Raw genomic sequence first — 16,734 nt, 5'->3', positions numbered from 1 at the left:
AATTGGCTGATCACTAAAAGCAGGGATGGGTGGCAAGCAGAGTTGGGGACGGGGAGTGGGCGGGGGGTGGGGAGTGGGTGGCGGGCGGGCAGGGGGTACGGGCGGGGAGCGGGTGGGAGGTGGACGGGCGGGAGCTAGTTTCAACCTAATTCGCCAGGATCGGGTGGAACACTGGTTTTATACCTGCCCAGTATCAATTTCCAATGATGTTAGGTTAAAATTGTCCCTCAGATGTCTGCTGAATCCAAATAACAAAAACTAAATACGATACAAACTGAGCCACAATGGTCATTTTCATACCACATTCACAATTGTCTGCAAAGTAACTGGCTGATGCAGGTATAAGTTTGATTTACTTTGAACACCATCTCTCCTGGAGAAATATTCAGCAATAGCTGATCCACAACTGTGTTTGCCTTCCTGTTACTCTGCACCTTGAATACAAAATGTGAATGTGAAGACTGAGTACAACAACGTCACTTTACGTTCTGTACCTTGGTATTTAGTGTGGTCGCCTCGATGGTGGCAAGACCTCGAAATGAAAGGCTCTTCGGATTTCTTCACTTTGTGTCAGCTTACCCTGGTTGAATTAAACTTCTAACCAAAAAGTACAATTGTATATTACCTAAAACAATGCAAATCGGAAATGTATTTAAAGAGTTCTTGTGCAAAACATTAATTGCCAATCGTTGTAATATTTAGCAAACAGGGAGTGAGAGATTTTAGATTGTAACGCAAGTGTTTGTATTTCCAGTCCCGAATTGAAGAACTGGAAGAGGAACTCGAGGGAGAGCGTGCCATGAGAGCCAAGGTGTGTAAAACAATATCAAATAGATCATTTATGCAAGATGGCTGTTGCTGGAGGGAACCAGTCTGTGATATCCATGGGAACATATAGTTAAAGCATTGACAACTTGCCCAAAGTGCAACTCGAAAGTGCAATTACCTTCCTCATTATCTATCCATACTTACTGACTCCTCTAGATTCGAGTTACAGCTAAAACCTTGGCGAACCAATTGGAAACATGATAGGTGAGGTCAAGGGGCAGTGTTGGGGGTCAAGAGGCAGGCAAAGAGATTATCTGGGTGCAAAGGTCTGAGTCCGGGTGCCGAACCCTGAAGAAGTGTGGAGGGAGCCTTTGTCGCCTGGGAGATGCTGCAGGAAGAGGCTGGCTGTAGCCGAGAGCAAAGCGCGGAGCAGCTGGAAGAGGCAGCTGGTGAAGAAGCTGGGCAGTTGCAAGTACAGGAAGGTACACAGCACCCTCTAGAGGCCAGTGCGAAAAGGGCTGGGAAACTCCAGGAGGGACAGCAAAGACGAGAGCCACGAAAGCTTTGTGCAGGAGAGAAGGACAGAGTGACGAGCCATCGTCACAGACAAGAGAAACTTACAGAAAGTAGCGAAGACATCCAACAGCAGAATGCAGGCTGAAAAGATGAAACTCCCCTGCTTAAAGAGAACAAAAGCACTGAGAGACCGGAGGAGCAAAATTGCTCATTTTTTGGCCTCGTTAGCACCTCGGGGGGTGGGGGGGGGGGGGGGGGTGTGCCTTCGGGGGTGGGGGGGGTGCTAACGGGGCACAAGACAGTTTTTGCCCGGGGGAGGGAGGCGCTAATACCTCCCGGGAAATTGCGCAGGAGTTTGCGGAGGCGCTGCCATGAGTCGCCAAGCTGGCCGACATCCGCTCTCGGGTGGTGATTGAAGTGGAGGGCGCTAGCGTCCCGGGCCGCCATCTTTGTTTGTCGACCAATTCCCGGGTCGGCTCGACGATGGCGGCCATCGTGCAGCCCGGCGCTCCGCCTTAGGTGGCAGGCTGTTGGCCCGGTCGCACACTGCCCTGGGGGCCCAGTGGAGGCCGTGCACAGCCCTCCCCAAGTGAAGCTTGATGCCCCGGCCCAGTAGTGCCCTGGTTAACACCCCACCCACCCCCAAAGGAAGTGGAGCGTGGCAGATTGCGTCCGCTTCCTTTCGGGGCGGTAAGGGCAATTTTCCGCGTTGGGGGCGGGACGTCCGGGCCAGGCGCTAAAAGTGGGGGAAGGTTAGCGGCCCCAATCGGGGCCCGGGGCAGTTTCTCCCCCTGAGTTTCAGCTGCAGGGCTCAAGGGAAGAGAGGGACAAGAGGAAAGGACAGAACGTCGACCAAAAAGCAATCGAAAATAAAGAGCGAATGTACAGAGACCAAATGAAATTGATTCAAGCAAGCATATAGCAAAGAACAGGGTGATATCGAGAGGGGGAAATTTCAACCTGTGGCAGAGGAAATGCAGAAAGGTCCTGTGTCTCAAACAACACGGGCTTAACAAAGAAACTGAGTCCATCCAACTGAGGTTACAGAGTAAAGTAAGGAAGACTAACACCATTAATATCAAAATGGAAAGAAACTCACAAAGAGCACTGGCTGATAGAATTACAGAAAAGAAGGAAAAGCAAGTATTGCTTTGAAGCATTGTGTAAAATCAGAGACACAACTTGCACAGCAACCAAGAGAGAGGGGAGGCGAAAACAGCAGGAACCATTGAGCTGGTCCACAATGTAAAAACGTGCTGCTATTTCTGAGTGAAGATATTAAATCTGTCATTAACAATAAACACAGCATGTTCAAGATAATGTCCATGCAAACAGATGTTTCCCCAAGTCACTGCACCGGTTCGCAAACTCCCCCAGTGGATTATACGCCCCTTTAATATTGGTGTCTGCAAATTCATTTTTGCATTGAATCATTAGACGGATCAGAAAGGAAACCATTCACCGTCTCAGTCTAAGCCTCCTCTGTCATTACATTGCGGTGGGAGAAGCTCTAAGATAACCAGTTGGAACAGCCGAAGTATCACATCAAAAGTGGTGGCTGAAATGTGAATGTATTGTAACTGTAATGCTTGCTGTTCACTGTGCCTCTGGGGTCCATAGCCAAGTACCGCTCACCCATCACCCCCGCGCTCGCTGACCTACATTGGCTCGAGACCAGCATCGCCTCGACTTTAAGATTCTCATCCTTGTATTCAAATCCCTCCATCACCTCACCCCTTCTTTATCGCTGTAATCCAGGCCTACAACTCGCCAAGATCTCTGTGCTCCTCCAATTCTGGTCTCTTGTGCATCTCCGATTTTAATCGCTCCACCATTGGCGGCCGTGCCTTCAGCCGTCTAAGCTCTGGAATTCCCTCCTTAAACCTCCTGACTTCTCTCCATCATTTTTCATTGTTTAAGTCGCTTCTTAAAATCTACCTCATTGTCCCAGGTGTCACACATTGTCTGATAATGCGTCGGGACATTTTTACTACATTAAAGGTGCTATATAAATGGGAGAACTGTTGCTGCTGTTGTTGTTGCTGCTGTTGATGTTGTAAGTTTGATAACCTGGTTCCAAACGGCACCTTTACTAATAAAACTACCGGTCCAATCCATGTAGGTTGAGAAGCAGCGGGCTGAATATTCCCGTGACCTGGAGGAGCTCAGTGACAGACTGGAAGAAGCTGGTGGTGCCACAGTCTCTCAGGTATCTTCCACTTCCTACAAGTCCGTAACACGAAACTTCGTCTATACCTTCCCGTGTGGTAAAAGAAGCAGGGGGGGTGGGGGGAGGCTGGGTGGGTGGTGGGGGGGAGATGAGGAGAATTTTTTTTACAGCCAGTTATTATGATCTGGAACGCACTGCCTGGAAGCTGATTCAATCGGGGAAAGGAACCAGTTTGCCGGTCTGTGGGGAAAGAGCAAGGGGAGTGGGACTAACTGGAGAGCTCTTTCAAAGAGCCGGCACAGGCACAATGGGCCGACTGGCTTCCTTCTGTGCTGCAAGATTCTATGTAAGTACATTCTCTATCATTTAATGTCCGTAGTAACTGTAATCCCAGCAGCAAATCTTCGGGGTCGAAGTTCAGTCCCGCCGTTTTTGAAGCGGTGACACCGGCTGAGTGTGGTGGTGGGCGCCGCCTCAAGCGGAAAATGTCAGTTTTGCCGCCCAAAGCCGAGAAAGCGGCACTAAACGTGTCGTCGCACACTCAACTTCGGGCGCCAACGGAGCGGCAGCTCGGGAGGCCGACGGAATTTCCCCCACGGTCGGCTGCCGGCATGCGAGAGGTAAAAAAAAAAAAATGAAAAAAAAAACTTCCCGCCAGTTTCCCTCACTCACACCCACACTTCCCCGCCGGTCCCATTAATGCATAAGTGTAAAATAAAATCAGCAGCATCACTGACCTGGATCCCCTGGACGCTCCCGCTCCGATGTCCCGACACCTTTCCCAGGGCTGTACGGACGCCGGGCGTTAAGGCCACCGTACTCACCTAATTTCGCAGCGGCGGCGGCGGCAGCAAGGGGGCGTTGCACGCTCGATGATGTCACCTCCGCGTCTTGGCGCCGTCCCCACCGCCCAACGACATTTACCGCGAGCCAAGGAACCCGGTCCCCGCCGACGGTAAGCACTTAACTGCCCATTAGCCACCGCTCTCGGGTGGCGTTAGAAACGGAATTTTGATCCCTTCGTCTGTTTAGAATCCAAATTCCGCTGGTACGACACAGATGTCGAAGTACCCAAAGAGATAAATACAGGGCTCCCTGTTCATACTCACCAGATCAGCCCCCCCAAAAAAATCCAATGAAAATAATTCTTCTTCACCGACAAGATGTAACCTTTGCAGACTGTGCTGTCTGCTGCCGTTGGTGTTGGTGCTGCGAAGCTCTAAAGATGTCATTACTCTTTCCGGGCCTGCAGATTGAGATGAACAGGAAGCGCGAGGGAGAGCTTCTGAAGCTGCGGCGAGAGTTGGAAGAATCCGCCCTGCAGGCCGAAGCCACGGCCTCCGCGCTGAGGAAGAAGCACACGGACTCGCTGGCTGAGCTGACGGAGCACGTCGAGAGCCTGCAGAGGGTCAAGTCCAAACTGGAGAAGGACAAGCAGGTCATGAAAGCCGAGATCGACGACCTCGCCAGCAACTCGGAGACCCTGCAGAAATCCAAGGTAAGCGCAGCCAAAGATAGGCTCCTCCTGCCTGACTGCTGGCTGTAAGGGTGGCCCAGGTAGTTGAGGTGGGGTTTGAGTGTCCTCAGTTATATTTCTAGGCCTACAGCACCAAGTTTGCCCCTGATTTGGCACGTGGTTATCAATCAAGCTCAGAGAAGCTCCCGGCAATATTAAAGAAAGATTTGAAAGACTTGCATTTATATAGCGCCTTTCATGACTACCAGGCTTTACAGCCAATGAAGTAATTTTGGAGTGTTGTCACTGTTGTAATAAGGGAAACACGGCAGCCAATTTGTGCACAAGCAAGCTCCCACAAACAGCAATGTGATAATGACCAGATAATCTGTTATTTTTTATGTTGATTGAGGGATAAATATTGGCCCAGGACATCGAGGATAACTCCCCTGCTCTTCTTCCATTGGGTGGAAAATGGAGAAATGTCATACTGGTGCAGTAGGGCTGTTCTTGCTAGTTTGGGTTTGAGACGTATTATTGGGACAGTCTAGAGTGAAGTTTACTCCACACCAAACTTCGTCACCCCTCTCTTGGGAGTCCTTCATGCTGACGCAAGGAGTAGATTTTCCCAGTCTTCACCAGCGGTGAGGGTACCTGTCAACTGTGAACACGTATGGAGTTAGTGGTCATTGTCAGAGCGTTTGATTGGGATGCAGAGATGAAGCAGAGAGTTTCGGAGAGTCTTCAGTTGATTTGCACACGAACAGAGTGGAAAGAATCAGCACGTATATTTGTAACAAAAGCAAGGATACAAATTGGGAGAAAACAATCATAAAACTTGTATATATTCAGAACTAATATTTATAAATTCACTCGGCCGAGAACCAAACACTCCCTGCATCAAGCAACATTAGTGAAACAGTCCTGGGAGAGCTTTTACAGAAAAGAAAGACTTGCATTTATATGGTGTCTTCCACACACTCAGAACGTCCCAAAGCGCTTTACAGCCAATTAAATCATTTTTAAGTGTAGTCACTGTTGTAATGTAAGAATGTTGTAAGATACCTCTGAGAGAGAATTGTAAATTGCCTCTCAATGCAGAAGGCATCATTATAAATATCCAGTAGTCAATACTGAAAGAAAGACTTGCATTTCTATAGCACCTTTCATGACCACCGGACGTCTCAAAGCTCTTGACAGCCAATGAAGTACTTTTGGAATGTAGGAAATGCAGCTAATTTGCACACCAGCAAGCTCCCACAAACAGCAATGTGATAATGACCAGATAATCTGTTTTTGTTATATTGATTGAGGGATAGATGTTGGCCAGGACACTGGGGATAACTCCCCTGCTCTTCTTCGAAATAGTGCCATGGGATCTTTTACGTCCACTTGAGAGAGCAGATGGGGCCAAAAGATGACACCTCCGACAGTGCAGTGCTCCCTCATGGAATGTCAGCCTAGATTTTGTGGGACTTGAACCCACAACCTTCTGACTTAGAAGTGAGTGGTCTGCCCACTGAGCCACAGCTGACACTATGTAGAATATTTAGCAGCAGATTAGATTGCATTGTCAAAAGGAACAATATAGGGGTAGATCTGAGTCATGGAAGGAAAATCTGGCCTGTACATGTTTTCAGTGGTATCTAATCGTTCCTTTTCTCTGTGTGCAGATAAATGCTGACATGCACGTTCGTAAGCTGGAAGACAACTTAGCAGAGTCCAATGCCAAGTATGCCGAAATAGAAAGAAACTTGACTGAAGTCAATACTGTGAAGACCAGGTTGTCAGGTAGGAAATAGTTTGGTCATTGTCACTCCACTTTGGGTTCTAAACACCTACAGTCATATAAACTTTCAAAACATAAGATCATTTCTCTTAATTTGTGTGTTTGTTTTTTTTGCCTGTTATAAGGCAAAATTAGTATTTATTTATATGTCACAAGTCAAGATTCTCTAATTGTTGTCAACACCTGCAGCAACCCATTGATTTGAAATCAGTTTTGCCGACCTTTGGAAAATGTAGACAGAGGCCCGAATTTGGTGAAGGCCCCGCCCGCCCAAGTGCGGCCGAGGTCCCTGACGGTACTTTCGGCGGGACTTTCATCGCCGAGGTCCCTCGAAGGTCGGCGGGCGGCAAATGAGCGACTTACGCCGCCAATCTGGGCGGCAGCCGGCGGGAGCTCTCATCCTCGGCGGCAGAGGCGCTTGCCGCCCAAGTGCCGCTGGGGATGGAGTCGGGCCCACGGAGGGTCGAAGAGCTGAAAAGCAAAACAGAAACAATGTTTTTTTTTTTAAAACCATCTGAAGACCTTCAGGGGACCCCATTCAGGTAAGTCCCCACAAAGAAAAAAATTGCAAAAGGCGTACTAACCCGTTTTTTCACCATCTTCCGACCTACTGTCGGGGATAGACCAGCCTCCAGCCAGTGGTCCACTCCCGTTCTGCCGTCGGCTGCCGCCCGCATCAATAGCGCAGCTCGGCGGGCGGGAGATCAGTTGCGCCCCTCGGCCCTTCGCTGACGTCTCCCGCCCGCTCCAGGCCACCTCGAAAGTGGCACTGCGCGGTTCGACCAGGGGAATGTCGGCGGCAGTCGGTGGTAAGTTCTTCAATTTCGGGCCCAGTGTCTTTAAAAACTACAAATCATTCAGCTTTCTGAATGTCATGTATTTCGGATTTTATTTTCTACAACTTAGTTTCCTATTTCTTTTACCTCTCTGTTTTGTCCTGGGCTGATGCACAGTCTGGTGAATGGATTGTGTCGCTACGCTGTGTCTCTTTGTCCTGCGATCTTCATGCAGCGAGAGTGCTCCTTTTTGCGGGGTGCTAAGCAATACTGACATGGCAAGACGCGCAGGATTCTGCAACTTGTTTGCCAAATTTTCCCAGCCAAGAAGAAGACAGACGAGAAATTACTGTACGGCAGCAATTCACACGTCGGTGCAATCTGCCTTTGTTCCCAATGTTGATGGGAGCGTTAACTTGTTTAAATAGTGGATCGAGGAACCCCCTGTGCATTCCCCAGGTGATATTGCCAACAGTAACACTTCTAGCCTTACAGAAAAGCAGAAGGCCTCGGTGAAGATAAGATTTTTTTTATTTGTTCGCGGGATGTGGGCGTCGCTGGCAAGGCCGGCATTTATTGCCCATCCCGAATTGCCCTCGAGAAGGTGGCGGTGAGCCGCCTTCTTGAACCTTTGCACTCTGTCTCCTTTGAACCGGTTTGGTACAACTGAGTGGCTTCCCGTTTCAGAGGGCAGTTAAGAGTCAACCACATGGGTCTGGAGTCACATATAGGCCAGACCGGGTAAGGACGGCAGATTTCCTTCCCTAAAGGACATGAGTGAACCAGATGGGTTTTTACAACAATCCGGTTGTTTCATGGTCACCATTACTGATACTAACTTTTTATTCCAGATTTATTGAATCTCTGACCTCTTCCCCCTATCGCTCTCCACCTGCATCCCCCTTCCCCTCCCACCCCCCTCCCCCGCCCCAACAACCCTACCTCCTTCTGTGTCCACCCCTGGAAAAAACTCTCTCTCCCGACTCCCTTACAACTGCACTTATGAACTCCCAACTGCCCAGCCTTTGGCTCTCCTTTCACCACGATATTTCTGCAACTCACCATCATAGGCAGTCCCTCGAAATCGAAGAAGACCTGCTTCCACTCCAAAAGCAAGTTCTCAGGTGGCTGTACAGTCCAATACGGGAATTACAGTCTCTGTCACAGGTGGGACAGATAGTGGTTGAAGGAAAGGGTGGGTGGGACTGGTTTGCCGCACGCTCCTTCCGCTGCCTGCACTTGATTTCTGCATGCTCTCGGCGACGAGACTCGAGGTGCTCAGCGCCTTCCCGGATGCTCTTCCTCCACTTAGGGCAGTCTTTGGCCAGAGACTCCCAGGTGTCGGTGGGGATGTTGCACTTTATCCAGGGGGCTTTGAGGGTGTCCTTGAAACGTTTCCTCTGCCCACCTGGGGCTCGCTTGCCATGTAGGAGTTCAGAGTAGAGCGCTCGCTTTGGGAGTCTTGTGTCCGGCATGCGGACAATGTGGCCTGCCCAACGGAGCTGATCGAGTGTGGTCAGTGCTTCGATGCTGCGGGGGGATACCGATCTGCTCAATCACACCCTCACCACCATCTTTGATGCCCGAGTCCCTGTTAAAACAATTACTCTCTCTCACCCTGGCTGTTCCCCCTGGTACAGTCCTGATCTTCGCTTCCTTAAGTCCAAGGGACACAGACTTGAACAGATATGGATGACAACTGATTTCGCCATTCAACACCAGATCTGGCTGAACCACATAAAGCACTATCGAGTCCTGCTCTCGTCTGCCAAAATTGTTCACTATTCCAGAGTCATTCTGGAATGTGGATAAACCCCAGTTTCTATTCTCCACTGCTACCCATTTTTTTAAACCCCAGTCTCCATCCTCACCTCTAACAATAAGTGTGAGGAGCTCATGGACTTCTTTGTCTCTAAGATTGCGACCATCCGTTCGGCCGCCTCTGCCTCTTCCTTTCCTTCCCCTAACCCACCGGGCCAAATTTTCTCCAAGCATCCCCCCTGCCCGAGCCTTGACCTCACCTCTTTGTCCAGTTTATCTCCAATTCTCCCTTCATGACGTTTCCGAGCTCATCCTGTCCATGAGACCCACTTCCTGCTCCCTTGACCCTATTCCCATCAAACTGCTGATCACCCAACTTCCTTTTCTGGTTCCCATGTTAGCAGATATTGTTAACGGTTCTCTCTCCTCAGGTACTGACCCCCTCTTCCTCAAATCTGCCGTCATCACCCCTCTCCTCAAAAAACCAATCCACAAACCTCTGTCCTTGCAAACTATCACCCCATCATCAACCTCCCTTTCCTCGCCAAAGTCCTTGAACGTGTTGTCGCCTCCCAAATCCGTGCCCATCTTTCCCGAAATTCCATGTTTGAATCCCTCCAAATCCGGTTTCCGCCCCTGCCACAGCTGCCTGAAATGGCTCTCATCAAAGTCACAAATGACATCCTTTGTGACTGTGACAAAGGCAAACTATCCCTCCTCGTCCTTCTTGACTTGTCTGCAGCCTTTGACACGGTTGACCACTCTCTCCTTCTCCAACGCCTCTCCAATGTCGTCCAGCTGGGTGGGACTGTACTCGCCTGGTTCCATTCTTAACTATCTAATTGTAGCCAGAGAATCAGCTTCTCTTCCCACGCCTGCAGCGTTACCTCTGGTGTCCCCCAAGGATCTATCCTTGGCCCCCTCCTATTTCTCATCTACAGGTTTCCCATTGGCGACATCATTCAAAAACACAATGTTGGTTTCCACATTACGCTGATGACACCCAGCTCTACCTCACTACCATTTCTCTCGACCCCTCCACAGTCGCTAAATTGTTACACTACTTGTCTGACATCCAGTTCTGGAGAGCAGAAATTTTCTCCAATTGAATATTGAGAAGACCTAAGCCATTGTTTTCGGTCCCGCCACAAACTCCGTTCCCTAGCCACTGACTCCAACCCTCTCCCCAACTTCTGTTTGCGGCTGAACTACACTGTTCGCAACCTTGGTGTCATATTTGACCCTGAAATTAGCTCTCGACCACATATCCGCAGCATAACTAAGACTGCCTATTTCCACCTCCGTAATGTTGTCTCCGTCCCTTGCCTCAGCTCATGCACTGCTGAAGCCCTCATCCATGCATTTGTTACCTCTAGACTTGACTATTCCTGGCTGGCCTCCCACATTCTACCCTATGTAAACTAGAGGTGATCCAAAACTCAGCAGCCCACGTCCAAACTCGCACCAAATCCCGCTCACCCATCACCCCTGTGCTCGCTGACCTACATTGGCTTCCAATTATTCAATGCCTCGATTTCAAAATTCTTGTCCTTATTTTCAAATCCTTCCATGGCCTCGCCCCTCCCTATCTCTGTAATCTCCTCCAGCCCCATAACCCCTGAGATGTCTGCGCTCCTCTAATTCTGCCATCTTAAGCATCCCTGATTATAATCGCTCAGCCATTGGTGGTCGTGCCTTCTGTTGCCTAAGCCCCAAGCTCTGGAACTCCCTGCCTAAACCTCTCTGCCTCTCTACCTCTCTGGCCTCCTTCAAGACGCTCCTTAAAACCTACCTCTTTGACCAAGCTTTTGGTCACCTGCACTAATTTCTACTTATGTGGCTCGGTGTCAAATTTTTAATCTCATAATACGCCTGTGAAGCGCCTTAGGATGTTTCACTATGTTAAAGGCGCTTATATAAATACAAGTTGTTGTATTTAAATTAATTTAAATTCTCCAGCTGTCATGTTGGGACATGAACTCATGTCTCTGGATCATTAGTTCAGGTCTCTGGATCATTAGTCCAGTAACACAACCACTATGTTACCATAACCCCTAAGGCAACAAGCTTGAGAAAAGCTCCAGTTACACGACTGACTATTATTCTCTCACTTTCTCTTGACTAGCTGAGAACAGTGAGCTGAGCCGTGCCTATGATGAGGCCCAGAGTCGACTGAACCAGCTGATCAGGACCAAAACTACCATGTCTTCTCAAACTGAAGATCTCAAGAGGCAACTGGAAGAGGAGACAAGGGTGAGACATGATCTTATATAACGCCCACCATAGGAACAGATCTGAATTAAAAATACCTAAGTTAATTTTACATGCAATTACTTTCTGGGGTAGATTTTGACTTTTGTGTAAAATGGGTGCTAGCGAGTTGGCGGTCCGTTTTACACCTCTCAGGTTTTTATTTCCAATGACTCGTTAAAATCCTCCCATCGCGTCCAATTTTGAAAACATAGAGGAGCAAAAAGTTAACACAGTGTCCCTCTCCATCCCCATCAAATTAAACATCTTTATCCTTCAGTATTGGTGGATTTAAAAGCAGATTTAACCAGTGAAAGAACAGCCTTGTAAAAAATTGCACCAGCTCATTACCCGTTGTTTTAATTGTTTGGACATAAAAGTTTGAACCGTGCATTTGGCTTGCAAGCCTTTGTATGTTTTGTTGGCTTTTGGCAGTAGGGTAAATAATAACATCAATACAATATGTCACACTTCAGGCTAGAAATGGAGCAGTGGTGGGTCTAGCCAATGCTAAACATGACATGGATCTAACAAAAGAACAACTGGAGGAAGAGCAGGAGAGCAAAGCTGAACTGCAGCGACTTGTGTCGAAACTGAACAGTGAAGTGACGACATGGAGGACCAAGTACGAAACCGATGCCATTCAGAAAACAGAGGAGCTCGAAGAGACAAAGTGAGTGGTCAGGCAGCTCATTGAGCACGTCCACAGTTACATAAGGACATTAGAAATAGGAGCGGGAGTAGGCCATATGACCCCCTCGAGCCTGCTCTGCCATTCAATAAGATCATGGCTGAACTTCTATATTAACTCCACTTTCCTCCCCATATCCCTTAGTACTCAAGAATCTATCGCTCTCAGTCTTGAATATACTCAAAGACTCAACATCCACAGCCCTCTGGGGTAGAAAATTGCGAAAGGTTCACAACCCTCTGAGTAAAGCAATTCCTTCTCATCCCAGTCCTAAATGGCCAGCCCCTTATCCTGAGACTATAGCCTCTAGTTCGAGACGCCCCAGCCAGGGGAAACAGCAGAGTTATCTGTTTTAAGTTTGGTGAGTATATTCTGTGCTCCCGATCTAAATTGGGGTTAAGGGGCAGACTTCCCTGTATTTGCGCTGAAGCAGCTTGGATTGCCTGGGTGCAGTGCGTAGAGGGATACTGGGTGAGGAGGATGGCCCATAATCCTACCCAATTTCCAGTTCATTGATAGATGTAAATTCTGTCAGGCACTATTACAGGCGGCGATCCGCTTTGCCTGATATTCCTCGATGCACAATGCCCGGGGTGGCCCATTATGGTTCAGCGCAATTAGAGGAAATTTGTCGTATTGTATCTCTGTAGTGTCAGCAGTGGCTCAGTGGGCAGCACACTTGACTCTGTGTCAGAAGGTTGTAAGTTCAAGCCCCACTCCAGAGACTTGAGCACATAAATCTAGGCTGGTACTCCAGTGCAGTGCTGAGGGAGTGCTGCACTGTCGGAGGTGCCGTCTTTCAGGTGAGATGTTAAACCGAGGTCTCTCTCAAGTGGATGTAAAAGATGCAATGGCACGATTTCGAAGTTATCCCCGATGTCCTGGCCAATATTTATCCCTCAATCAACATAACAAAAACAGATTATCTGATTGGCTGCTGTGTTCCCTACATTGCAACAGTGACTATACTCCAAAAGCACTTCATTGGCTGTAAGGCGCTATATAAATGGAAGTCTTTCTTTTCTCTGAGCTAAGTAAAGATGCTGGTGCTGAGTGTTGCAGATGCAATGTGAGCCCTCCTGCACCAGAGAAAAGGCAGAGCATGTGTGACGGCAATCGCCACAACCTGCACCGAAATGACACATCAAAGCTCCAAAATACTACATTTCTACACCTGGATTAACTGACGCAGCCTTCAGAAACGCCTCACTGGTTCTTCGGGTGTTTTATGTAAAGCTAAGCAGCTGTTAAAAGCTACTTCAAGAAGCGCAAATCCATTATCAGAGGCACCAGACAGATTTTATTGGGACCAGCCACGTTTCCAGTGTTAACCCGACTGCCAAAATGGTCAATTATTGCTGCTGGAGTAAAAGAGTTGGGATTTCAAAAAGAAGAACGCTGTAAATCTGGAATAAAAAACAGGGATAGCAACACCCTGAGAACTGAAAGTAGAAAATATAGGTAACAATAATGCCTTGTTTGCCTTGGGTTTACCCTGCCATGGGGTGCTGAAGCTAGTTCAAGCATTTTACAACGGATTCCAAGGGGAAGGATCAGTCATCAACATCGAAGTGAATTGCAGCCCAACTTCAACATGGCGTGAGGTCCTGAATCTGTGTGTAACACATTATAAAACACAATGTCTGAAGACGGTACGGGTTGAGTTACAAAAGCAAAATACTGCAACTGCTGGAAATCTGAAATCTAAACAGAAAGTGTTGGAAATACTCAGCGGGTCAGGCAGCACCTGCGGAGAGAAAAACAGAGTTAGCGTTTCGGGTTGGTGACCCTTCGTCAGAACTGGCAAAAGTTAGAGATGTAACAGGGTTTTAAGCAAGTGCAGGGGCAGGGAAAGGGAGGGAGCGGAGGCAAGAACAAAAGGGAAGGCCTGTGATAGCATGGAAGGTAGGAGAGATTAAATGACAAAAAGGGACGATGGTGCAAGGCAAAAGGAGATGGTAATGGGACAAGTTAAGAAGCAGAAGATGAGTCTGGATAGGGTGTAAATGGGAATGGCAGAGTCATCCACAGCTGTCATTTGATAAATTAGAGGCAGAGGTTATGGTCTGAAATTGTTGAACTCAATGTTGTGTCCAGAAGGCTGTAAAGTGCCTAATCGAAAGATGAGGTGATGTTCCCCGAGCTTACGTTGAGCTTCGTTGGAACAGTGCAAGAGGCCGAGGATGTTAGAGTGGGAGTGGAGCGGAGAATTAAAGTGACAGGCGAACGGAAGCTTGGGGTCACACTTGTAGACCGAACAGGCGTGTTCAGTAAAGTGTTCACCCAATCATGCGTTTGGTTTCCCCGATGTAGAGGACACCGCATCGTGGGCAGCGAATGCAGTATATTAAATTGCAAAAAGTACAAGTAAATCGCTGTTTCACCTGGAAGGAGTGTTTGGGGTTCTGGATGGTGGGAAGGGAGGAGGTGAAAGGGATAGGTGAAAGGACTGCTTGAGTTGTTTCATTGCAGCTGTGGCAACACTGTCTTGTGAGACTTTTTTGAGCAAACAGGTCTGGGAACGTTGAAGGCAACAAATCAGTTCTCGCATAGCTCAGTTCACTTCAAAAGCAGTTTGAGCCGGTCTCTCCCTCATGGATCCATCTTCACCTGGGAGAGTCGGCAAGCAGGACAAAGTGCTCTTCGCTTTGGTGTCAGAAGAGCAAAGCCAGATATCTTATGGAGAGCGAGTGGGGAAGTGGAGTTGAGGCCAAGATCAGATCAGCCGTGATTTTATTAAATGGCGGAGCAGGCTCGAGGGGGCAAATGGCCCTCTCCTGCTCCTATTTCCTATGTTCTTATCAATACCAGCCCCCTCCCATCCTATTCTCCCTGGTGAGCTGCTTTGTTATCATTAACACGGGGTGTCAGTAGTACCTCAGTGGGTAGCACTCTCGCCTCAGAGTCAGAAGGTTGTGGGTTCAAATCCCAGTCCAGAGACTTGAGCACGTAATCCAAGCTGACATAGTATAGCACTGAGGGCGCTCTGCACTGTTGGAGATGTCGCCTTTTGGATGATATATTAAGTGGAGGCCCCATTTATTCTCTCAAGTGGGCGCAAAAGATCCCACAGCACTATTTCGAAGAAGAGCAGGGGACTTCTCTCTGGTGTCCTGGTTAATATTTATCCCTCGACCAACACCTAAAATCAGATTATCTGGTCATTATCGCAGGGCTATTTGTGGGAGCTTGCTGTGTGCAAATTGGCTGCTGCATTTCCTACATTACAACAGTGACTACACTTCAAAAAAATCACAACACTCGCTGCAAAATGCTTTGGGGCATCCTGAGGTTGAGAAAGCCGCTGAATAAATGCAAGTCTTTCTTTCTATTAAGATGTTCCCCTTCCTGTCCGCTTCATAACTTGTGAAGTTTGAGGGTTGGTTGACCTGGGTGTTCTCAGGCCATGGACCTCCCATGTAGTGATCCAGGGCAAGAGCCTTCACCTCCATATGACTTGGCTCCCCCTTTGAATGATACGTCTTTTGCTTTGATACTTTCTATTGAACAGGAGGAAGCTGGCTGCCAGACTACAGGAGGCAGAAGAGGCTGCTGAGGCTGCTCAGGCTCGAGCAGCTAGTCTGGAGAAATCCAAACAGAGACTTACAGGGGAGGTGGAAGACTTGTCGATTGAGCTGGAAAAGGTACTGATAAAGAGGGTGTTACTCAAGAAAGACTTCAAGTTAAAAAATACAATTGATCTCTTCTCTCCAACAGTATCAACACAGACTAGGTAGGTGTTGCCAACCCCTCCTGGATTCACCTGGAGTCTCCAGGAATGAAAGATTAATCCTGGGATGTGGGCGTCGCTGGCATTTATTGCCCATCCCTAATTGCTCTTGAGGAGATGGTAGTGAGCCATCTTCTTGAACTGCTGCAGTCCGTGTGGTGAAGGTACTCCCACAGTGCTGTTGGGGAGCGAGTTCCAGGATTTTGACCCAGGGACAGCAATATATTTCCAAGTCAGGATGGTGTGTGACTTGGAGGGGAAGGTGGAGGTGGTGGTGTTCCCATGCACCTGCTGCCCTGGTCCTTCTAGGTGGTAGAGGTCGCGGGTTTGGGAGGTGCTGCCGAAGAAGCCTTGGCGAGTTGCTGCAGTGCATCTTGTAGATGGTACACACTGCAGCCACGGTGCGCCGGTGGTGGAGGGAGTGAATGTTGAATGTGGTGAATGGGGTGCCGATCAAACGGGCTGCTTTGTCCAGCTTCTTGAGTGTTTTTGGAGCTGCACTCATCCAGGCAAGTGGAGGGTATTCTATCACACTCCTGACTTGTGCCTTGTAGATGGTGGAAAGGCTTTGGGGAGTCAGGAGGTGAGACACTCGCCGCAGAATACCCAGCCTCTGACCCGCTCTAGTTGCCACAGTGTTTATGTGGCTGGTCCAGTTAAGTTTCTGGTCAATGGTGACTCCCAGGATGTGAAAGGTGGGGGATTCGGCGATGGTTATGCCGTTGAATGCTTAGACTCTCGCTTGTTGGAGGTAGTTATTGCCTGGCACTTGTGTGGCGCGAATGTTACTTGTCACTTATCAGCCCAAACCTGAATGTTGCTGTGAG

The 16,734-nt window shown here is 48.6% G+C and overlaps 1 protein-coding gene and 1 long non-coding RNA gene across 2 annotated transcripts in view; one reads left to right on the top strand and one right to left on the bottom strand.

Annotated features, from left to right (window-relative positions):
* LOC139280518 (uncharacterized) overlaps positions 1-1,138 on the bottom strand; it is a 40,025-nt gene extending 38,887 nt beyond the window's left edge. Inside the window, exon 1 of the long non-coding RNA XR_011596715.1 lies at positions 973-1,138. This is a non-coding gene — a long non-coding RNA (uncharacterized lncRNA). The remainder of the gene's footprint in view (positions 1-972) is intronic.
* The window catches only part of LOC139280516 (myosin-16-like), a 92,822-nt gene that overhangs the window by 60,614 nt on the left and 15,474 nt on the right, over positions 1-16,734 (top strand). The window contains exons 28-34 of the mRNA XM_070899997.1: positions 755-811; positions 3,407-3,493; positions 4,707-4,952; positions 6,584-6,701; positions 11,362-11,489; positions 11,963-12,159; positions 15,689-15,821. Coding sequence (XP_070756098.1) covers positions 755-811; positions 3,407-3,493; positions 4,707-4,952; positions 6,584-6,701; positions 11,362-11,489; positions 11,963-12,159; positions 15,689-15,821 — 966 coding nt within the window. The remainder of the gene's footprint in view (positions 1-754; positions 812-3,406; positions 3,494-4,706; positions 4,953-6,583; positions 6,702-11,361; positions 11,490-11,962; positions 12,160-15,688; positions 15,822-16,734) is intronic.

The sequence above is a fragment of the Pristiophorus japonicus genome, chromosome 15 (genome assembly GCF_044704955.1).
Source record: "Pristiophorus japonicus isolate sPriJap1 chromosome 15, sPriJap1.hap1, whole genome shotgun sequence".
Lineage (NCBI taxonomy): Eukaryota > Metazoa > Chordata > Chondrichthyes > Pristiophoridae > Pristiophorus > Pristiophorus japonicus.
The sequence above is the reverse complement of the archived record's forward strand: the minus strand, read 5'-3'. Positions and strand labels throughout refer to the sequence as shown.